At 58.6% G+C, this 22,524-nt stretch overlaps 3 protein-coding genes across 8 annotated transcripts in view; all 3 read left to right on the top strand.

The window, feature by feature from the left end:
- The window catches only part of BICRA (BRD4 interacting chromatin remodeling complex associated protein), a 35,740-nt gene extending 27,215 nt beyond the window's left edge, over positions 1 to 8,525 (top strand). For 3 of the 6 annotated variants that reach the window (XM_052779410.1, XM_052779408.1, XM_052779411.1), the window contains 9 exons: positions 1,294 to 1,926; positions 3,006 to 3,189; positions 3,529 to 3,656; positions 4,148 to 4,273; positions 4,836 to 4,897; positions 5,104 to 5,252; positions 5,688 to 5,782; positions 6,210 to 6,312; positions 6,933 to 8,525. In XM_052779410.1, the coding sequence (XP_052635370.1) occupies positions 1,294 to 1,926; positions 3,006 to 3,189; positions 3,529 to 3,656; positions 4,148 to 4,273; positions 4,836 to 4,897; positions 5,104 to 5,252; positions 5,688 to 5,782; positions 6,210 to 6,312; positions 6,933 to 8,125 (2,673 nt within the window). In that variant the 3' untranslated portion in view covers positions 8,126 to 8,525. The remainder of the gene's footprint in view (positions 1 to 1,293; positions 1,927 to 3,005; positions 3,190 to 3,528; positions 3,657 to 4,147; positions 4,274 to 4,835; positions 4,898 to 5,103; positions 5,253 to 5,687; positions 5,783 to 6,209; positions 6,313 to 6,932) is intronic. The other 3 variants (XM_052779409.1, XM_052779414.1, XM_052779412.1) reach the window with 3 other exon arrangements.
- A 3,521-nt stretch (positions 8,526 to 12,046) lies between these two features.
- On the top strand, positions 12,047 to 17,909 carry EHD2 (EH domain containing 2). Its single transcript, XM_052779415.1, has 5 exons — positions 12,047 to 12,939; positions 13,612 to 13,709; positions 15,392 to 15,804; positions 16,824 to 16,988; positions 17,314 to 17,909. Exons 1-5 carry the CDS (start codon positions 12,542 to 12,544, stop codon positions 17,848 to 17,850), a joined length of 1,611 nt encoding a protein of 536 aa, XP_052635375.1. The 5' UTR covers positions 12,047 to 12,541; the 3' UTR covers positions 17,851 to 17,909.
- A 962-nt stretch (positions 17,910 to 18,871) lies between these two features.
- Positions 18,872 to 22,393, top strand: NOP53 (NOP53 ribosome biogenesis factor). The gene is given in 14 exon segments (XM_052779418.1): positions 18,872 to 19,088; positions 19,580 to 19,644; positions 19,761 to 19,845; positions 19,918 to 20,040; positions 20,042 to 20,121; positions 20,527 to 20,597; positions 20,661 to 20,756; positions 20,877 to 20,981; positions 21,129 to 21,168; positions 21,171 to 21,286; positions 21,382 to 21,557; positions 21,639 to 21,705; positions 22,067 to 22,143; positions 22,239 to 22,393. Coding segments are annotated over 14 exon segments (1,344 nt in total). The 5' UTR covers positions 18,872 to 18,906; the 3' UTR covers positions 22,300 to 22,393.
- The last annotated feature ends 131 nt before the right edge of the window (positions 22,394 to 22,524 follow it).

Raw genomic sequence — 22,524 nt, 5'->3', positions numbered from 1 at the left:
TTAAGCGGACTTCAGTAATTTATCATTTGGCGAAGGCGAGCTGCTGCCGGACCACAACTCACAGCCCCAGGCGTGCAGAAGGGGCAAGCTGCAGCCAAAGTTGGGGGGCTGCGGGAGTCCCCTCTCTGCCCGGAGGTGGGATGCCCCCCAGTTCCCCACAGCTGGGCTGTAGCTCTCCTCCCCCTGCCAGCCGCCCCGCTGTCCATCCCTCTGTCTATCCATCTCCCCTCCAAGCTCCAGCTGCTCCCACTCGCTTGCCTGCAGGTCCTCACTAACCCTGAAAGCTGCTGCTGCCCTGCGTTGCTTTTTCTTCTCCTCTCCCTTCGCACTTGCAAGCTGCTGTCTGGTCCATTTTTGTCCCTGCCAGAGGCTTCATTACTTCCCCCCCCCCCCCCCCCCCCCCAATTCTTTATATTTCCATGGCGATTGGTAGTTGCAAAATACTATAATTAATCAGAGGGATATTTTGAGGCACAGGGAGAGCGCAGCACCTGGGGTGAATCTCTCCCCAGAAGTTTAAACAGCGGGATGCTGAGCGGGCACTCGCAGCAGCGAGGGCCATTAGGGCCATCCTTGTTAACCCCCAGCCAGCTCTGGGGAACCAATGGCCACGGATCCCCTTCCCCAGGGGAGCAACAGCCTCAGATTTGCATTGTCTGTGGTGGGAAAGGAGGGCAGGATATGTCCAAGCATTGCTCCAGCCAGTCCTGGGGGCAGTGGTAAGGGTGTTTTTGGGGAAGAAAACTAGAAAACGCTTCTTCCCCCGATCTCACGGGGAGGAGCAGCAGGCTGGATGGGCTCAGCATCCCTCTGCCTGCGGCCGCCGTGGGTCCCTGCCTCGGCTGACGTGGCCATGGCGTGGAGCTGCTTTTAGAAGCCTGAGCAAAGCTGGGGTAGATACCCTCCTGCAGTTTTACCTTATCCTGACCCTAAAAATGCTTTTAAAAGCGACACTGGGGCATGCTCGGGGCTGGGCGAGTCCAGCGGTGGCACCGTGCCCCCCGGCATCCCCAGGTGGGACGGGGGCTGCCCTAGCAGTGTTACCCAAGGGGCTTAGGGAGGGTGCTAGGGCAGATCGGCCAAGAGCAGGAGCTCGTTTTCCTGGGGCTTTGTTACTGCAGGAGGCAGAGATGCTCTACGAGCGATTTGCAAAGCTGCTTTCAGAGTGGTTTGTGCTGCCTGCATGGTTGGCCATCGTATTTTGACAGAGCCGAGAAAGCCGTGGGCATCTTCTAGGGCAAAACTCCTTCCTGAGCTTCGACTAACTTCTTCCTCTTTCCTTCTCTGTTTCAGTTACCTGCAGGGCAGCAGAAGCTCCCTGGAGCCTCCCCGTCCCCTTCGCTACCTCATCCTCCGCTGGGGGAGAGCCCGCAGCTCCCGGCCACCCACCTCTCCCAAATGCAGTCCCCCCACCCCTCCCGGCCTCCCTCCCAGCCCCAGCCCCTCTCCCGACCCCCCTCCCAACCCCACTCACGCCCTCCCTCCCAGCCACAGACCCTCTCCCGGCCCCCCTCCGAGCCGCTCTCCCGCTCCTGCACCCCCCAGGCACCCATGCCCAGCCTCTATGTCATCCAGAACCAGCTGGCCTTGTCCCCCCTCGGGGGGGGGCAGCATCCCCTGCACCCACCCTCCCAGCCTCAGCCACCTTTCCAGCCGCCACCGGTGCAGGCAGAAGCTGCCCCGCCGCCAGTGCAGCTCCAGGTCCAGCTCCCGGTGCTGGCGGAGGTCCAGCATGCCCACTCCCCCCACTTCCAGCTGCAGTTTCCATCCCAGGGCCAGATCAAACCTCCCACTCCCACCCACGCTCTCCACCTAACCGCAGAGCAGCAGAGGAGCTTTCCGATGGTCCCGAGCCAATTCCAAACCCTCCCGGCCATCCCCAACCCTGCTCCTCAGCAGAAGCAAATACTGGACAGGTTCCAGCAGGTAAATAAGTACTGTCAAGGGTCTCACGCTGGGCATAGGTCAGGAGGGAGGTAGCATGGCAAAGTGCTGCCGCAAGCCTCCTGCCATCGGGGAGCCGAGGGATTAAAGGCAAAATTGGAAGCAAAACCCCTCTGGTTCCTCCCAGGCAGGTCCCCGGGGGGTTCTGCTGTAGAGCTGAACCAGGTGCTGCTTCCTCGGCGCAGCCCCGTTGTTTGTTTGTTGGTTTTTTTTTGGGGTGCTGAGTGGGTTTGTGCTGTGGTTTACATCTGGCTCTGCCACCTGTTGTCACAGGAATGCACGTGCATACCTTAATGTATAGCGCTTGTAGGAGAGGCGTCTTCCATGGATGCGATTTGTGTTTTGGTTTGTAAATAAGACGAGGAGAAGGCATTTGCCACAATAAAAATAAAAGCGTGCCCTGTTTTCCTGTGACAAGCATTGCCTGAGACCTGTCCTGTCTGAGCAGGGGTCGAATCCTGCCCCCCTGAGTCTGTGATTTGGGAGGGGTGCTGGTGTTGAGGCTGGGTCTGTGGGATGCAGGTATTCCTGCGCTCAGGGACCCATCCAGCCCTCGTTAATGGTGCTTCATTGACGGAGGGGGGCGGGTCAGGGACTTCCAAATGAAGTACCCAAAAAAAACCCAGGCTTCTAAAATTAAACTACCATTATTTATTTTATATTCACTTGGGCAGGGAGGAAGAGGAGCAGGGAATGAAAAGGGCTCGAGCTTGGTTTTATTTAACTGCATATTAACTTAAAGCAAAATCCCCTTATAAGGATTCAATTTGCTTTTTTCGAGCACACAGGACCCATTCCTGCAGTTTAGACCCCGGACACCAGCCGAGCTGGAGGGGTGGAGCTCAGCATGCGCCTTTTTTTTTTTTTTTTTTTTTCTTTTTCTTCTCTCGTGTCCATCTCCCAGCGCTAAGGTTGCAGGGACAGATGGGGCCAGCATGGCAAACGGTCCCTTCCCTCCTCGTGCATTTGTGCTGTATCGATGGTACCCACGGATTAAAAAGCGATGGGTTTAGGGCATGTTTTCAACTTCTGGGTTGTTTGGGTTTTTTTATCCCACGCAGGTGCCCCAGGGGATCATCCTGCAAACGAAACAGCAGCCTCCCACCAGCCAGGCTTCCCCTGCACTTAGCCAGTTCAGCAGCCCATCCTCCTCCGTCCTGGTGAGCGGCCAGGGGCAGGTGGTAACGACGACGCCGGCCCCCGCGCACAGCCACGCGCCTGCCACCCTCCCGCCTTCCACTGCAGGTTCGTGCCGCTAGCTCCAACTCTCGGGCAGGGAAAAACACGGGAGGGCATCCTGGCACACGAGTGTTGTGGTGCACGAGCATCGCGTCACCCTTGTTTTGGGAGAGCTCAGCTGCTGAAGTGATGCTTCACGTGTGAGAAAAGGGCGGTGGGGTGAAAGCTGTCAGCGCAGGGAGCCAGGGTCGGGGCGATCAAACCCTGCTGCTTGTTTGCGCTCGGGTTTTTTGATAAAAGCTCAGTCTTTCAGGGTGAAATGTGCTGGGGGAATCCAGGATGACGTTATTTGTTATCTAGGCTTGAACTTAAACGCAAACCCCCCCTCTGTTTTACATTTGCTAGGTATTACTGCCCCAGTTCCTGCAGAGAGTAAAACCTTCTCCAGCGTTTCCACGCCGATTTCTGCTGGGAAAGGGGCTGTAGCCCAGGGGAAGTCAGGAACGCCTCTTGCCATACAGCAGCCAGTTCAGGTGAGGAAGCATTTTTCATGGTTTTCCACTTTATTTTGAAGTTTTCCACCTTGAGAGTGAACAAATCTGTCAGTGTTCCCCTCCATTTTATCAAAGAGAGAATTAATTTCTAGAAACTTTTTTTTCCACTTTTAAAGTGCTGTGAACCTCTAAAGGTGATACAAAATTCCCACCAGTATTAATGAAACTTTTGGGGAGGGGATCTTCATCATTCCTTCTCTTTAAGAGAATCGACTACTTAGTGATGATTTAATGGGATGTCAGGGCTGTTGATGTAGATTTCTGCAAGTACAAACTGGAATAGTTCTATTCTTATGCAAAAATACATCTTAGATTTGGGTATTTACACCTGAGGTGCGAGGGAGGTGCCTGCAAGTGCTTTTGCCAACGACCAACGTTGTCTTGGCAGGCATGTTTTGGCAATTCGTCGTTATTTGGTGAAATCACTCTGGGATTCTAAACAAAGTGATTTCTTTTTGTTTCTTCTGCAGACTAAGCCTGGTGTGATCAGTTCTGTCTCAGGCCTGAACCTCGGGAAAGGTCCCTTGCAGATCCAGGTCGTTGGGAAAGGATTACCGCAGCTCGTGCCCTCGGTCCCCATGCAAGGCCAACAGCTGGTGAGTGTGCACCGACATGCGGGGGGGGTTTAAAGGAAGAGTCTGCAGAGGGCTCTTCCAAGGAATGGTCTTGAGGGGACGATGCGGACGAGGGCTGGCGACCGTCAAGCTTTGTCGTTGAAAGAAATGAAGTTTCTTCGCAGGTTGTTGCGTATCCCTTTAGTGTGGGAACTCTAAATATACCGAAATACAAATATATGTAAATTTGGTATCTTTGGTATATTTATATATTGGTATATTTGGGGTATATATACCAATTTATATGTGTAATCTAAATATGCCAAAAGCTGTTTTGTCAAAGTGAGCAGAAGCCTTCCTCCATACTTAAAATCCGTGGTGATCCGCACTTTCTCCTTTTGCTCGTTCCCCTAATTCTAAACCAATTCGATCCATCATCTTCCTTCCTAGAGCAGTTGCCAGTCTCCACAATTCTGCTCCTGTATCTCAATTCCCTCAAAAGAGAATAAATTCCCAGTAGGCTGGGCTTGGCCCAGCTGCCGGCATGGGTTAAACCCGGCGTGTCGGCGCCGTCCCCTCTCACCCCTGTCCTTTCTTCTCCCAGCAGTACGACAGCAAGCTTGGTCTGAAGAAAGCCCCAACACTACAGCCCAGCAAGGAAGCTTGGTGAGTGCATCGGGGGGGGGGGGGGGGTGTGCGATAAATTAAAGCATCAGAGACCATCTCGCTGCTGTGGCTCCATTTGTTACTGTAGTATATTTCTGTGGCCCTTCTTCCACGTGATGCTGTTAACACTAGAAACAGGGAATTTTGCGCATCAAACCCGCTCCCCCCCCCCCCCCAGCAGTTTTCCCTCTTCTCCTTCCTTCCAGTTTTCTGGAGCAGCTGCACAAACACCAGGGCGCGGTGCTGCATCCCGACTACAAGACGTCGTTCCGCTCCTTCAACGATGCCTTGCAGCGGCTCCTGCCCTACCACGTCTACCAGGGGATGCTGCCCTCTGCTCAAGACTACAGGAAGGGTAAGTCCTCCCAGGGGATGGCACAGAGCTCCCTGGGGCTGCTAAAATGTGAGGATGGTGGATTGAGCTTTAAAAAAAAGTGGGGTTTTTTAGTACTAAAGAAAAAAAAAAATGGAGAGACTATCTATGCCTTCACTCGAGAAAAACAAATTCCCAAGACAATATATTAGAAGTTTTCCAGGGTTTCTGACCTGGAATAGTTCAAAGGTGATTAAAGTTTTGTCACAGTCTCTGTACGTTTTGAGAAATCATTAAAACAGATCTTGGCAAATTGTTAACAATCGCAGCAATTAAAAATTACACTGAACCTTTTTTTCAGGGTCTCCCCCAAGTGAGTCCACTGAAAAAGTTAATAATAAAGAGCCACTGACCCCGTATCTGCATTTGCCTTGTGACGCAAACTTTCTTTTCTCCCCACCCTCCTCTTCCTCACAGTGGACGAGGAGTTTGAAGTGGTGTCTACCCAGCTGCTAAAGCGCACACAAGCGATGTTGAACAAGTACCGCCTGCTGCTCTTAGAGGAGTCTCGGGTGAGTCTGGCGTCCTGCCTTCTCCAATCTCACTGGCGGGGCTAGAAACACAATTATTTCTCCAACGTGGGCTGCTCGGATCAATCCGCGGTTTTCCTGGTTCAAGTTGAGTGCCATAGCCCTGTGGTGCTGCCGCAGTGGAGTCGGTGGGGGCTCAGCCCCTGGATTTTGGCAGAAATGGGAAAGCTTTCCCCTCCCTGCCGTCGGCTCGGTCCAGTCTTTGCAAGCGGTTGGAATTTATTTTGCCATGAATTTGGCAGAAGGCAGCTCCGCATTAAGCCTTCGTCGCTCTTTATGTACGGAGGTGGGGAAAAATCGTGAAGAGTAATTAAGAAGAGTGTGTTAAGATGGTGGTGATGTGTAACCGCAGCCGCTCTTCCTCCCCGTCCCTCTCCTCTCCCTCCTCCTTTCTGTTCCTCGCCTGCAGAGAGTGAGTCCTTCTGCGGAGATGGTGATGATTGACCGCATGTTTATACAGGAAGAAAAGACCATGTTAGCACTCAACAAGCAATTAGCAAAGGAGAAACCAGGTGGGAGACAAATTATTCCCATTGTTTGTCCACCTTTTATAACCGTATGCTTGGGTTTTGATGTTTTCCTCCTCTTCGGAGGCTAGGCGTGAGGTTTCTGGGCCCTGCGATGCTCAGGGCAGGACAGTGTCAGCCTGTTCCACCACGGTCAGCGGGGATTTGAGGGAAAAGCTGTTGAAAGTAAGAGTGAGTGTTACCTGCTGCCACCTGTACTCTTGCCCACTCGCTCCTCTACGTTAAAGATCTCGGTGGCCAAAATCTTATTGAACGCAAAGCACGTGCAGCGTTCAGGCTCCCGATAAACTCCTCTCTGTTCCTGGTTGCTCTGGAGGTTCTTTATTAAAGGTTTGTGTTAAGTTACCACGTCTTTCTCTGAGTGAGATAATAAGGGATGGACTCTGTAAGAAGTGGAAGTTCTCGAAGGGAAGAGGGGCTGAGGCGTGAGAGGGGAAAAGAAAAAAAAAAAAAAAAAAACCATCCCAGCACAAGCAGGCAAATTTGCAAAATATGTATTTTGCAATAATATTATTGTGATAATACTTCTTATTTAAAAAAATACTTTAATCGAGGGATAGCATTTCATGCTCGCGCTAATGCCTGACGCGGTCTTTCCATTCCAGACGAGTATGTCTCCTCGTCCTCCCGCTCGCAGAGCCTCTCCTCCTCGGCAGCCCTGGCCTCCGTCTCCAGCTCGACGCCAGCCCCTGAGAGCCTGAAGGTGCCCCCTGTGCAGATGACCCCCCCCATCCACCCCACCAAGCTGGTGATCAAGCACAGCGGGGGCTCCCCGTCGGTCACCTGGGCCAAGGCGTCCCCCTCCCTGGACGGGGACGAGGATGCCTTGCCCTCAAGGAGCAAACCCCCCATCAAAACCTATGAGGCGCGCAGTCGGATCGGCCTCAAGTTGAAAATCAAGCAGGAGGCCGGCCTCAGCAAAGTGGTCCACAACACCGCCTTGGACCCCGTGCACCAGCCGCCCCCCGTGTGCCGAGTCATCAAAGGACCCGACCCGCATGCCTCCGGCACCGTCGTCACCACCGCCACCGGGCAGATGAACGGGACCATTGACCACATAACCTCGGCTCCGGCCGAGAAGAAACCCATCGTGACCTACTGCCGCCTCCCTCTTCGCAAGACCTACCGCGAGAACGTGGATGCTTTCGTGGCCGAGAAACCCGCTGACACCTGCCCCAAGGGGAGTGCCCCGAAAGCCGACAAACTCCCTGGCACCCTCGTCATCAAGCAGGAGGACGGATCCAGGAGCGTGATCACCTCCCACAAGAGCCAGGACAGCCCTTCGGTGGCTGCCGTGGAGAAGAGCCGGCCAGAGGAGAGCTCCAAGCTCCTCTTCAACAGGAGCGACGCTTGCTCCCTGGTCCTGCAGGACAGCCCGGCCCCGCAGAAGACCGATGACTCCACCAGTGGCCTTATGAAGGAGCTTGCGGAAGTCGAGGACGAATTTTACCGCGGGATGATAAAACCTGAGCCCCCCGACCAGGGTTCAGGTTCAGAACTCACCTGGGAGGTGCCGCTGCCCCCGGCCAAGCGTAGGAAGTCGGAGTCCTTTGAGGTGGACAACGCCAGCTTCTCCAGTGACAGCCCCCAGGACGATTCCCTCAACGAGCACCTCCAGAGCGCCATCGACAGCATCCTCAACCTGCAGCAACCTCAGACCGGGGGCCAGAACGTCCGGACACCTTCCTCCTCCTACAACTCCTCCTCCTCCCCCTTCTCCTCACCCGTCCACCGTACGGATGCTTACCTTGCCCCTAATCACAACGGTGGCCTCGGAGCAAGGACGTTGAACAGATAACAGAGAACCAAACGGAGCAGCAGTGGGACACTGAACGAGGACTGGAGAGGAAGAAGAAGGAGGAGAAGCAGCAGCAGCAGCTCTTGCTGGTTGGATGTGGTTGAGCGCCCCCCCCCCCCCCCCCCCGGTGGTGCCACCTCCCAGAGACCCGACGGGCCGGGCCTGGGATGGGAGGAACGGGGGAACGGAGGGCGTACCAGGGATGCTTCGCCCCAGTGTTTATAAAAATGGGGGGGTTTTGGATGTTGTAAAGTGCGGGCAGAGGTTGGATTTACAATCCGCATGACCTCGACGGCAAGTGCGATGTGACTGAGCGCCTGGGAGCGGACTGGTGGGGCCCGTAGGTATTGTCGGCTGTGTAATTTAGATTCTGTAACAAATTGCTAATATGAATATCTGATCAGTCTATTCTCTCTTCCCCCCCCCCCCCCATCCCGACCCTGCTCCCACCCCAGCCAGCTGTAAGCTCCGGAGCAGGTAGCGAATCAAAACCGGTGGGAGGCCAAAGAGGACTCTGCAGTTGTGTTGCCCCAGGGACAAAATTTATCCTTCCTTTTAAGTTATTTCAGATACCATGCAGGTTTTTGGACCCTCTGGCTGGTCAGCGAAGGGCAAAAAAAAGAGAGAAGGAAACACAAACACTAATGGCTAAAAGGAAAAGCAAAGTTTACAGTTTTATGCCTGGTGGAGAAGCGAATCCCTCGAGGGTGGGATCTGGCAGGGGAGGGGAGGAATAGCGTCCAGCCGGGGAAGTGGAGGGGGGGGACGACTCTGTTTCTGCTTTTCCCTGTCACCCGTCACACCCCCCCCCCAGCTCTGCCTCAGCTCTCCCACCCAGATTGATGTCAAAAATGGCAGGAAGGATGAGTTTTTTTTTAAGGTGGGGGGGGGGAAGAGCGATTATACACTGTGAGTGCAGCCTTCCAAAAAAAAAAAAAAAAAAAAAAGGCATTTTGTGAGATGCCAGAAGCTTCCAGGAGGATCTGTCTGTTCCCGCTCTGCCTTAGGGCCTCCCTCCCCCATGGTGCCAGCCAGGACGCCAGCTTTTTTCCCATTTTCCCTACATTTGTGCCTGCAAGCCTGCCTGCCTCCCTCCATCCTGTTTTCCCCCCCCTTTTTTTTTTTCCTTTTGGAGGCAATAAGTTAACCTTGTTTGTGGGGTGTGTGTGTTTGGTTTTTTTGTTGGTCGTGGGTTTTTTTGTTGGTGTTTTTTTTTTTTTTTAAGTGCCATCGGGTGTGTGTGCCACTGTCTCGTCTCCTTTGCAGCCTGACCCCCTCCCTGGCCGGCTACACCAGCCTATATGCATACATATACATACATCTGCATATATAAATATATATATGATCGGCGAGTGCCAGGGGGTGCATGTGTGTATATATGTGTATGTATATATACAGCAGCGGGGGGGGGGGGGGTGTATGTATAAGGGCAGCTCCTGCGCTTTGGAAAACCTGGGGAAACAGGATTTTGGGGCAAAACGCTGCAGATCTGGGGCAGAGCAAAGGGCAGAGACCTGGGGGGGGGGGGGGGATGACACCCACCAACCCCCCCTGTAACAGAGGGCAAGGGTCTGGGCGGGAATGGGGAAAGAACGAATGGCATCTGAACGTCAGTTTTTTCCGGGTTTGGTTTGTTGGTTTTCTCGGATTTTGGTTTGTTTTTTAATTTTTTTTTTTTTTTTTTTGCTCCGGCAAAAGGGAGCCTCTGTGCAGTGTTGGGTGGTGTAAACAGGGAGGGATCACCCTTGGAAACAGAAAAACATCCTTCCTCTCCAGCTGGCGTCAGCTTCCTTTCCTCCAAAACCCACCAAACAACAAAAAAAAAAACACCCCAAAAAAACCAAAAAAGTGAAGTTTCAAAGGCTGGCGCAGCAAAACCAGGGCAGAGCCACTGCTCTGCCAAAGTTTTTTGGGGTTTTTTTTTGGGTGAAAAAAAATAACCAAAGCGGGAATTTTGCTCCCCTTGCTCTCCAGACCTGCAGCGTGCTGTAACACCGGAGCGTGCGTGGCATAGCCCAGTGCTGGGACGGCCGCTCCGGTGGGATGAGGCTGGGGAGGAGCTGCCGGGGGGGGATGGGATTCCTTCCCTTCCCTTCCCTTCCCCCCCCCGAGAAGGAAGCATAAATCTGCTTTTCCTGAGTCTGGGAACCGGGCAGTGAGCATGCTCGGCATTCCTGCACGCTTGCTCACGGCGTGCTGGCTCACCAACGCCCGGCTTCGGCCGCCAAAATTCCCCCCTGCCCCGTCGCCCAAATCCCGCTCTTTCCTCCAGAAATTCCCGATGTTTTTTTATTTCTCCTGTTCTCATGGAAAAAGCGCAATCCCCCCCCAATCCCACATCGTTCCCAAACAGGGCAGATGAGTTTTGGGAATGCTGGCAGCCCCTATGTGCTTCCTCACTCCCTCTTCTCCTCTTTTTTCACCCCCAAAAAATAAGGCCTTAGAGGGGAGCGGGATTCATCTTGCCGACCGCTCCCAAGGGAAGGGGCTTGGGGGGGGAGGCTGGATCTGGCGCTCCCCAGGAATTTGGGGGGGCCCCCCTTTGCTTGTCCCTTGGCTGGGGCGAGCAAACCCAAGGTAATTATTTTGGGTTTTGGGGTTTTTTTATGATTATTTTTATTTTATTTTTCCTGCATGGTTGGGTGCGGTGCGGGTGGATGCTGCCGAGCGGCCAGACCCCTGAGCCCCCAGCACAGCGGCTTGGCACGGATGGGTTGGGGTAGCAATAAGGGATGACGATTCCCAGGCTAAAAATATTTGGTGTTTTCTTTTTTATATATACATATATATGTATAAAAATGTATATTAAATTGTTTGGTTTTTTTGTTTAGTGTCTAATTTTTTTTTTTTTTTTTTTTTTAAGCGAGAAGGAAGCGTGGATTGGGATCGTTAGCTCCTTATTTTTCCTTTCCCTGCAAGACAGATCTGTTGGAAAACCCAAAAAGGGCTGTTCGATGCCGGGGGGGGCAGCTCTTCCCTGCCCCCCAGTTTTGGGGAGAAAAATCCAGGTTTGGCCATTGGGATCTTGCATTGCACCCCAGGGAGGGTCAGCCCTTTCCCACTTGTTCCAATCCACATTTTGGGGGGTTTTAATCCCCATTCTTGGGGGTTTTAATCCCCATTCTTGGGGGGGAGGGAGGCAAAAGTTGGAGGGGGGCCCCCCCAAAATCCTGCCCCATCCTTGCCCCCGGAGTGGTGACAGAGACCCCCAAATGAGTCTGATGACCCCCTCCGTCCCCTCCCACCCCACCAGTACCAGTGAACACTCTGAAACAAAATATAGTACTATAAAATAATTTTGTACTGTATTTATTGTGTATAACGATTTTTTTAAAGAATTATGTACATTTAGTACTTCTGTGTAAATTAAATCGCTGCTCTTTTTAAAAACTGTGCCCGCCTCGGTGGTCCCTCTTGCTTTCGGCAACCCCCCCCTCGCTCACATCGGGAAAATAATTAAAATCCGGGTAAAACTGAAAAGTGGCTGCTGAGACCCCAGGTGGAGGGAGGGGTCCTGGCCTTGGGGGGAACCCGGAGCGACCCTCTGCATTTCAGGGTGAATTCTGAGGGGTTTGGAACTTGCAGCTAAGACGAGGAGGAACCTGAATCCCGACCCGTGAGTGGGGCCGCAGGTCTCGGGGAGACGACGAAGAACCTGGGGAAGAGGGGTCGGGGTTTTCTTTTTTGGGGGGGGGGGGGGGGGGTGTCCAGCATGGGAACTGTGGTGGCTGGTTCTTGTGATCCCTCCCCCAACCCCCTTGCTGTTATTAATTTATTAATTTTTTTTTTCTTTTATGGCTTCGTCTCAACCCCGCCTCGCCCTGATAATTTATGTTAATATATTCCCCCCCCCACAGCCCTTTTCTCCTGGCCGCCTCCGGCCCCCTGCTCAGATCTTCAGGACCTTCAGCATTGCTAGGAAAGGGATTTTTTTCCTAAAAAAAAAGAGAAAAGGGGGAGAAAAAGAAGAAGAAAAGGGACAAGTTGCGTCGGCCAGGAGCAGCGTTCTGCTCTGGAAAGTGGTGCTGGCAGCTCCACTCCCCCCGTGGACCCCCCTGACAGCCTTTCACTGCTTTTTGGGGGGAAAAAAAAGGCTAAGAGGAGAAACCCCCCTGGCCCTGTGAACGGCAGCCCTGAGCCTCACCGGGAAGGCAAAAAAACCCTCAAAACCTCCTTTTTCTGCTCAATTTTGCAGCGTTTCTCCTCCAAGAAGCCCAGGACAGGTTGGGGGGGGGAATCCCACCGAGCACCCCCCAGCACCCCATGGCTCAGCCCTCCAGCTGAACCAAGCAGACCCCCCTTTGCCAGCCCCCTCCCCCCCAACCCAACCACCCAAAGGACACCCATTTCGGGGTGCCACTCCCCCCCCTTTGCATCTCACCAGGGATATCCCCCCCCCCCCAATCCATCGCCAGGATGTTCAGCTGGATGCGGAAAAACGAGAAGAAGAGCCCCGAGGTGGTCCGCACCGTCACCGAGGGGCTGAAGACCCTCTACAAGAAGAAACTTTTACCAGTGGAGGAATTTTACCGTTTCCACGATTTCCACTCGCCGGCTTTGGAAGACGCCGATTTTGATAATAAACCGATGGTGTTGGTGGTGGGGCAATATTCCACTGGGAAAACCACTTTTATCCGTTACCTGTTGGAACAGGAGATTCCCGGGAGCCGGATCGGTCCCGAACCCACCACCGATTCCTTCGTGGCCATCATGCATGGGGAGACGGAGGGGATCATGCCAGGCAACGCCCTCATCGTCGATCCCAAAAAACCTTTCCGGAAACTTAATCCTTTTGGGAATACTTTCCTCAATCGGTAAGTGCAGCCCCCACCCCAATATTCCACCACCCCCTGCCATCATCATCATCACCACCACCACCACCACCCCAGGGCTGGGTGAGGGGGGTCCCGCTCCTCCCATTAAGCCACAAGTTGAGCCTTGCTGGAGCAAAGCGCCCCCCCAAAAAATGGGGGACACCCTCCCAATCCCACCTTGGGGGGGATCCCAGATTTCACCCTCTAATTCTTGGGGGTTTTTCCCCAATTTTGGGTATTTTCTGTCAATCCCCCAAAAGCCCAAAATGTGGGGGGCAGCACCCCCCCCCCCCGCTCAGACCCTGGGGGGGGGTCCTGTTTGGGGTCACCCCTTGGAAAGGAGGGGGGTGGGGTCTGCTCCCCACCCCTACCGGTGGGGGGGTCGGGAAGGGGGGGGGGGGGGAATGAGCCAGGCATCAGGAATGTGGCTCCGGAGCCTGCCAAGGCCCCGCTGGCCCAGAGCCGCCCCCCCCCCGCCCTCAGAAAGAGGCCGTCAGGGGTTGGCAGATGGGCTGGCACTTGGGGGGGCCCCCCAGCCACGAGTGGGTGCTGCCCACCTACTCCCCCCCGCTCCCACGGACCCTCTCGCAATCCCAGACCCCGGGGGTCGGGGGGGGGGGGGGGTCCGGGGGGGTCCCGGGGGGGGGCACTAACGCAGCTCCTCCCGCGCAGGTTCATGTGCGCCCACCTCCCCAACCAGGTGCTGGAGAGCATCAGCCTGATCGACACCCCCGGCATCCTCTCGGGGGCCAAACAGCGCGTCTGCCGGGGTGAGGGGGGGCCCCCCCACCTGCGACCAGGACACGCGTGGGTTGGGGGGGGGGTTCCCCACCCCTTCCAACCCGGGGGTGGGGGAGGGCGTGAGTGGGGCCCCAAGGAAATGGAGGGATGCAAGATGCAGTGGGGGGGGGGACGGGGGGGGTAAAGGGTAACGGGGTGCAAAATGTAAGGGGGGGGTGCAAAGCATTATGGGGGGTGCACGGTTTAGTGGGGTGCAAACGGGGGTGCAAAGCATAGTGGGGTGCAAAGAGGAGGTGCAACACACAGCAGGGTGCTAACGGGTGGCTGCAAGGCACAGTGGGGTGCAGATGGGGGGGTGCAAGGTGTAATAGGGTGCTGCTGGGGGGGGGTTGCGAGGCGCAGCAGGGTGCTAATGGGGGGGGGGTTGCAAATTGTAATGGGGTGCCAACAGAGGTTGCAAAACGCAGTGGGGTGCTGCTGGGTGGTGTGAGGCCCAGCAGGTGCCAAGGGGTGGGGTAGAGCCGGGGGGGGTGCTAGCTGGTGGGGTGAGGCTCCAGTGATGGGTGCCAAAGGCAATGCAATGGGTTCTGCCAAGGGCTGGGGGTGGGGGGGGTGCCAGCGCTCCCCCCACCCCCACCACGCTGCCCTCCAGGGCCGGATGAGCAACAGGGGGGTCCCGTGGGGCAGGGGGAGGGGTATCTGGGACCCCCTTTGCGGAGCTGGGCAGGTGGGGGGGGCTCACCCCACATCCCCGGGGCCGCTGCCAACTTTCCAGGCCAGCTGCCCTGCTGTGGAGGCCGTGCCCCCCCCCCCGGACCCTCCCCTCCTTTTCCTTCCCCACCCTGAAACCCTTGGCCTCTGCCAAGAGCCTTGGCACCGGCTCCCAAAATGGCCCCATGGATGGGGGGGGGGGGGCTTGGCTGGAGGAGACCCCCCCCCAGGTGGGGGGGCCTGGAAAAGAGGGGGCTGGGAAAAGGGGGGGGCTGGGAAAAGTTGGGGTTAGGGTTGGGCTGGGACTGGGTCAAGGCCAAATTCCTGGTTGGACGCTCCCCGTTGTGGTATGCATGGGGGGCCGGGGTCGGGGCCAGGGTCGGGGTCAGGGGTAGGGATGGGGATGGGAATGGGGACAGAGAGACTTTTCCCAGGACTTGCCGCATTTCCTTTTTTGGTACTTTTTTTCAGGCTCTTGGGGCCTCCCGCTGCCGGGGGGGGGAGCAGGGGCCATTGTGGAGGGGCCATGGGCATCACAGCACCCCACTGGCCCCCAACACCCCGGAGTGCTGCCGAGCGGGGCCACCGCATGGGCAGGGGTTGGGTGCTGCACCAGGGGGGGCATCAGGGCTGGGGGGGGGCTCAGCGGAGGGGTGCAGGGAAGGGGAGGGCAGAGCAAGACCCCATTGGTGGGACCCTGCTCCAGGCAGGGGCTGGGGTGGGGGTTTGAGTTGGGGTTGGGTTTGAGTTTGGGGTCGGGTTTGGGGTTAGAGTTGAGATTAAGGTTGGATTTGAGGTTGGGGTTAGGGTTAGAGTTTAGGTTGGAATTAGGGTTGGGTCTTGAGGTCAGTTTTGGCTTCCCCTCCATGCAGACCTCTCTGGGGTGCAGCTCATTTGCACCCTGAGCATGGCAGCACCCCCTTCCCGGGGTCCCCCAACCCCACAGTCACCCCAGCCCCAGAGGAGCCCCCAATTCTCCCTTTCTGCCCTCCCCTCCCAGGTTATGACTTCCCGGCCGTGCTGCAGTGGTTCGCCGAGCGTGTGGACCTCATCATCCTCCTCTTTGACGCCCACAAGCTGGAGATCTCGGACGAGTTCTCCGAGGCCATCCGAGCCCTCAAGGGCAACGAGGACAAGATCCGGGTAGTCCTGAACAAGGCTGACATGGTGGAGACGCAGCAGCTGATGCGCGTCTACGGGGCGCTGATGTGGTCCCTGGGAAAGGTGTTCAACACCCCCGAGGTGCTGCGTGTCTTCATCGGGTCCTTCTGGTCCGAACCGCTCCTCATCGCCGACAACCGGCAGCTCTTTGAGTTGGAGGAGCAGGACTTGTTCCAGGACATCCAGAACCTGCCTCGAAATGCCGCCCTGAGGAAGCTCAATGACCTCGTCAAGCGGGCACGGCTCGTTAGGGTGAGTGCGGCCAACTGGGTGCATGGGTCCTCTCCACGGCTCCGGTGGGGACACCAGGACTCCTTGGAGCTCTCCCCATCTTCAGGAGAAGAAGGAGCGTTGATGGTTTGGGGTCCCCTTTCCTGGCCCCAGGAGGGGGCTCAGGGGGTCCCCTCAGTCCCGGTGGCTCCCGGCCATCTCCAACAATGGCCCTATTGCCCGGGGGGGTGGGAATGTCATCGTGTTCCCCCCTCCCACCCCATCCTGTGCTTGGCTTCCTCATTAAGGATTTCCTGTGAGGTAGCGCCTTCCACCCCTGTGATTACAGAATAATTAACGTGCCCCCCCCCCCAGCCCCCACTCCCAGGCAAGTTCCCTGCTCCCCCCCCACTGTGCTGAGACCCCCCAGGATTGTGGGGGGCTGGTTTAGGGCTGGGGGGGGGGAGATGAAGCAGCCCTCTGTCCCCAACCCATCACCCTGGCGTCTAGCCACAGGGGTCCGGGGGGGTGGACAGAAGGGGGGGGTGGGAGTTGGCATTATTCCCTGTCTCCCTCTTCCCCCCCTGCTCCCCCCGCCACCGCTGCCAGCCTTATCGCATCCGGCCACCTGTAGCCGTGGCCCTTTGTGTGACGCATCCGCTGCCCGCAACGCCCAGGGACGGGGATGGGGACGGGATTGCCATGCATGCTGGGATGGGATGGAAATGCGAATGGGGACATGGGGATGGGGACTGGGATGGGGACGGAGATGGGACAGGGATGGGGCCAGGGACAGAATGGGGATGGAGATGGGACAGGGATGGGGCCATGTGGTGGGTGGGCACCCCGACACCCCCCCCCGTGGGACAACCCCCCCCCCCAGTTTCAGCTCTCCCACCAAAGGCTCTCAGCCATGGAGGGGACCCAGGCGTCTGGGTTCCCACACTTCCCACCCTGTGCCATGCCATGCCATCCACCACCAGCACAACACCCGGACCCCCCCCCCACCTTCCTGCAGAAGGGACCCCCAGGTGCCCTGACACCCCCCCCTTTGCCCCCAGGTCCACGTGCACATCATCAGCCGCCTGAAGAAGGAGATGCCCTCCGTCTTTGGGAAGGACAACAAGAAGAAGCAGCTCATCGCCAAACTGCCGCTCCTCTTCACCCGTATCCAGCTGGAGCATCACATCCCACCCGGAGACTTCCCCGACTGCGCCCGCATGCAGGTGGGGATCGGGGAGGGGGGGTCGTGACATCCGTGCCGGGGGTGGGGGGACAGCGGGATGCCAACCCATGTGCTGGGGGGATCTGGTGGGATGATGAGCCCCGTGCTGGGATGCTGACTCCCATGCCGGGGGGTCCATTGGGATGCTGACCCCTGTGCCAGGGTTCCGTAGGGATGCCAACCTCTGTGCCGGGGTGTCTGGCAGGATGCTGACCCCTGTGCCGGCACACTGACCCCCATGCCGGGATGCTGACCCCCGTGCCGGGGGATCTGTCGGGATGCTGACCCCCTCCCCATGTCGTCGTTCCCCCCTCCTCCCCATCCAGGAGCTGCTGCTGGTCCACGACTTTGCCCGGTTCCCAGGGCTGAAGCCGCGGATGCTGGAGGCACTGGATGAGCTGCTGACGACCGACATCGCCGCCCTGATGCCGTTGCTGCGTCAAGAGGAGCTGGAAGCACCCGAGGGTGCTGGGGTGCAGGGGGGAGCCTTTGACGGTACCCGTCAGGGTCCCTTCAGCGGGACGGAAGAGGAAGAGGAAGAAGGTGAGGAAGAGGAGGAATGGGTGGTGACGAAGGACAAGGCCAAGTACGACGAGATCTTCTACGGGTTGGCTCCAATGGGGGGAAAGCTGAGTGGGCGGCGGGCGCGGGGGTGGATGGTGAGCAGCAACCTGCCCAGTTCCGTCCTGGGCCGAATCTGGCAGCTGAGCGATGTCGACCGCGACGGCATGTTGGATGCCGAAGAGTTTGCCTTGGCCGGGCACCTCATTGGGGTGAAACTAGAGGGGAGGGGGCTGCCAGCTGACCTGCCCCCCCGCTTGGTGCCCCCCTCCAAGCGTCGGCCCAAGGGATCCGCTGAGTAGCCCACCCCCCCCAATCCTGCAAAGCCCCCCCCGAGATCTCTCCCCACGCCCCAATAAAAGGAGGATGTGGCTGATGGAGCCATGGTGGTTGTGGGTCTGGGGGGGGGGGTGTGGTGTGTGGTGTGTGTGAAAAGGGTGGGTGTGCAGGGGTGTGTGTGAAGGAGGGTGAGAAAAGGGGTGGGTGTGCAAGGAGGGGGTGGATGTACATGGGGGAGTGTGTGTGTGTGGGTGGGTGCGTGACGGAGGGGGTGTGCAAGGGAGAAGGGGTGTGCAAGAGAAGGGTTGTAAGGAGGGGGTGAGTGTGCAAGGGAGGGGTGCAAGGTGGGGTGGGTGTGCAGGGGGGTTGCAAAGGAGGGGGTGTGTGGGGGGGATGCCCATGGGGTGTCAGGGGCTGGCACACACATGTGCATGGATGTGCATGAACGTGTGAGTGCTTGTGCATGTGTGTACATGCATGTGGGGGGGTTGTGCATGGGTGGGTGCTTGCACATGTGTGTGAGGGTGTCCGACGACACGGGAGCAGGGGCGTGAATGCGTGTACATGTGCATGGGGGGGTGCACACGTGTGTGTGGGGGTGCACACGTGTGTCAGCATGCGTGGGGGGGCGAGGGAGCGCATGTGCGCACACGGAGGTGGATGCACGCGCATGGGCGTGTGCAGGGCCGTGGGAGGGCATGCACGAGGTGGGGAGGGAGGTGAGCACAGGCATGTCCAGGCATGAAGTTGCATGTGCACACATGTGCCAGAGCTGGGGGGGTTTGGGGCACAGCTGGAGCCGGTTCAGGGGTCCGAGGCCCCCTCCTGGGCCCACGCCCGGGGTGTTTGGGGTACATCTGGGGGGACACACACATCTGGAGCCCCCCCCAGAGCTGGACACCGCCCTCCCCAAGATGGCGCCGTCGCTCTTCCCCGCCCTCCCCAAGATGGCGCCGCCGCCCTTCCCCGCCCTCCTCAAGATGGCGTCTCCGCCTCTCCCCGCCCTCCCCAAGATGGCGGCCGGAAGTGGCTGCGCAGCGCTTCCGTCAAGCTGCCGCGGCCTGGCTCTTCCTTTCAAGATGGCGGCGCTCGCGGCATCCTCCTCGTTCCTGGGTTTGAGCCCCGGGTCGCGGGATCCCGCCACCGTCCGCCCCCGCTCCCGCAAGAAGGGCTGGAAGCGCTGGGCCGGCCTCGAGGCGCGGCTGGGCCGCGAAATTGGCGACTTCCTCGAGGACGTGGTGCTGCAGCAGCGGGCCACAGGATGAGGGCGGCGGGGGGGGGGGCCGGGACACCCGGCGTCGTCGTCTCTTGGGGGGATCACTAACGGCTTCGGGAGGGGTTGAGGGCACCGGGGGGGGGGTCCTGGGGGAGCGAGAGGCCCCCAGAGGCCACGCGGACCCTTGGGGGGGGAGCTTGCGAGGTGTGAGAGGGGCTTTGGGGGGCTCAGAGGGGCTTTGGGGTGTCCCGGTGGGGGGGGCCTAGGGCCGGGGGGGGGCTTGAGGGCCCTGGGAGGAGAGGTTGGGGGGGTGGGTCCCTGAGCGAGGTGGGGGGCTGAGAGGGGTATTGGCGGGGGGGGGCTGGAGCTGGGTGGGGCGCGAGGGGGGCTTGGGTTATGTGTAAGGGGTAAAGGGGGGGGGGACCCTGAGGTTTGGGGGGGGCACTGGGGGGTGTTAGAAGCCTTGGGGGGGCTGTTGGGGGAAGGGGGAGCCCCCCCTGGGAATTGACCAGGGTCGGGTGGGGGCTCCTCCTCAGGGGGCTGATTGCAGAGCAGCCAGACAAGGGGCTCTTCTTCGTGGACGCCAGTGATGCGGAGAAGGGTGAGTGGGGTTGGGTTTTTTTTGGGGGGGGGCACACAACAACACCTCAACTTCGTTTCCTTAGTGTTTGGGGGTGATGCGTGTGTGTGTGTGTGTGTCCCGCCAGCACGCCCCAGATCGGCAGCTGAACAAGGGCAAGGAGAAGCCCCTGCACGTCAACCTCATCCTGCAGCCCGACTCCAAGGTGCCGGCACCCAAAAAGTGAGGGGGGACGGCATGGGGGGGGACACAACATGGTGGCGTTGCACCCCTCCTCCCCCCCCTTCCCCGCGGTATTTTGGCTCACCAAATCCCCAACGGGCAGAAAGAGAAACGACAGCAGTTTTGGGAGAAACAAGCGGAAAAGGGGGCGCTGCCCTGCGCCGAGCGGTGCCTGTGAGCCCGGCTGTGGCAAGGGGGGGCCCCCGCCAGATAAAGCACCGGAAAAGGGGCACTCGGACCCCAAAAGGGGCTTCTATGACATCTGGGGGGCCAATAGTAAGTGGGGGAGGGGGGGCACACGCTGATTGTAGCGAGGCTTCCCAGCAGGAATTGGTGCCGGCCCGGGTATTTTTGGGATATTTCCCCCACTTTTGCAGCAAGTTCTTTCCCGGGGGGGTGGGAGAGAGGGCAGCAAGCAAAATTTAGGGTTTTTGTGTGAAAATCGGGGGGGGCGGCTTCTCCCCCCAGGGCTCAGGTGGGATTAACCTCGAGCGGTGCCGGGGGGGGGGGGGGGCACAAAAACCAGAGCAACACGGGGAACGACCCCCAGTTTATTCACTTGTGTTAGGGGAGCCCCTCCCTCCTGTGGGGCTTTTTGGGGGGGGGGTGGTCAGCATTGCCCTCCCCCCCAAGCCTGTCCTGGGAGCTCTGGGGTGAGGGGGGGTGCCAGTCTCCCTGCAGACCCCCTGGACCGGGTGCTGGTGGGGCAGGACGGCTGGTTCCTGCAGCAGACCAAGAAGCAGAGGGTGAAGGTGAGTCGGGGGGGGGGCACAGCTGGGCAGAGCCCCTCACCCCAGCTGCCCCCCCCCCCGCAGCACCCTGCCAGGCTGCAGGTGAAGCCTTCGCAGGTCCCCACCATGGAGGTTGTCACCACCGGCAGTTCCTACAACCCTACCTTTGAGGACCACCAGGTTTGGGGGGGGGGGGGGGGGGCTGTGGGTGCGGGGTGGTTGTCCCCTCCCTCCGCCCCCAGCACGGGGAGGGTGGTGTCCCCTTTGTTTTGGGGGTGACGGTGCCGCCAGCCCCCACAGGCACTGCTGCTGTGGGCTCATGAGGTGGAGGTGAGGAAGAAGAGGGTGGAGGACAAGGTGGAGAGGCAGCTGAAGATCCCTGAGGGCACCGAGATCCCCACTGTGGTGAGACCCCTGCCCCGGACCCACAGCGCAGGTTTGGGGGGGCCCTGCAGCACCCCCCCAACCCCTTTCCTTGGGAGTGGGTTGGGGGGGGCACAGGAGAGGCTCCATTCCCAAACCGGGGTGCTGACCCCCCCTTCTCACCCCCAGGACATGGTTTTCCAGGAGCAGTGCGAGGGGCTGCTGGAGGAGTCGGGGATGAGGAAGATGAGGAGGCGCCAGCAGAGCCCAGGGATGCGCTAAAACCGGCCCCACAGCAGAAGACGACGGAGCAGCAGCGCTGGCGGGAGAAGGAAGCCTGAGCCCTGGTGCGAGGACGGCTTCGGGACACACACACACACACACGACAGCTCGGGGGGGGTGTGTGGGGTCTGCCGGGTTCCTGACGCAGTTGTGCCCGCAGGCAGCCCAGCAGTGCCAGGAGAAGGCGGCGCGGTGCCGGCGGCAGGAGCTTTTCCGCCTGCATTCGCTGCAGCGGCAGGTGAAGTGGTGGGAAGCGGAGCTGCTGCGATGATGGCAGGCACATTTGGCCAAGCGTCAGGTGAAGGACGCGCTGCCCCAACGCCTGGGGCCCCTCAAGTGAGTGGGGAGAGGGTGTGTGTGGGGGGGGGCTGCCTGATACCGCCACCCTCTCTCTTTGTACCCCCCCCATCCCCACAGGTACGAGGAGCCCAGCCTGGAGGTACAGCTGAGCGACGAGCTGGCCGAGTCCCTGCACACGTTGAAGGTGGGTCACCCCCCTCGGGGGGGGCCGCTGGGGGGGGGGTGTCGGCACCCAGTGATGAGACCCATCCTTGTGCTAGGAGGATTCACAGCCCCCCCCTGCCGCGGGGGGAGGTTGGGAATGTGAAGGTCTCTGGGGTCCCGGGACCTCATCATGTAGGTGAGGGCCTGGGTGCTGAGAGTGCCAGCACCTCCACAGGACGGTGCAGGGGGGGTGTGTGAAATGGCTCCTCTGCTCCCTTCCCCTCTGGAGGGAGCCCCCAAACCTGGCTGACCTGGCTGGGAGGTGGGGGGGGTATGTCCCCTGCCACCCTGTGCCCCCCACCCTCAACATCCCATCGCTGACCCGCTTGGCCTCCCCCCAGCCTGAGGGCAGCGTCCTGCGCAACTGCTTCAAGAGCCTGCAGAAGAGGAGCCTGATCAAGCCGTGGGAGAGGGCCAAGTAAGCAGGGGGGGGGGGGTCATTCTGACTGCCCCACAGATTCGGGGCAGGTTGGGGGGTCGATTTTTGACCTGTTTCCTCGTATCTTTTGCCAGGTTCAAGAGGAGATATTGCCTGAAATATGTGGAGAAGAGAGCTTTCTGGGAAGTGACGTGAGTAGGGGACCCCTCCCTGACCGGCCGTTCTCTGTTACAGGCTGTAGCTGTCAGATCCTGCTGGGCGCCGCATCCCAATAAAACCCTTTGCACCAGCGCCATCTCCTTTGGGTTCGCAGTGGTGGGGCTGGGGAGCAGCTGGCCCCCCCCAGCCCCGGGGGGGGGGCCCTGGCAGATGGTGCCTGGCTCAGCCCCTTTAGAGCTATTAGAGAGCAGATTAGAGGCT

Source organism: Harpia harpyja, assembly GCF_026419915.1.
Source record: "Harpia harpyja isolate bHarHar1 chromosome W unlocalized genomic scaffold, bHarHar1 primary haplotype SUPER_W_unloc_1, whole genome shotgun sequence".
In the NCBI taxonomy this organism is placed as follows: domain Eukaryota; kingdom Metazoa; phylum Chordata; class Aves; order Accipitriformes; family Accipitridae; genus Harpia; species Harpia harpyja.
This window is presented reverse-complemented; position numbering and strand designations above follow the sequence as displayed.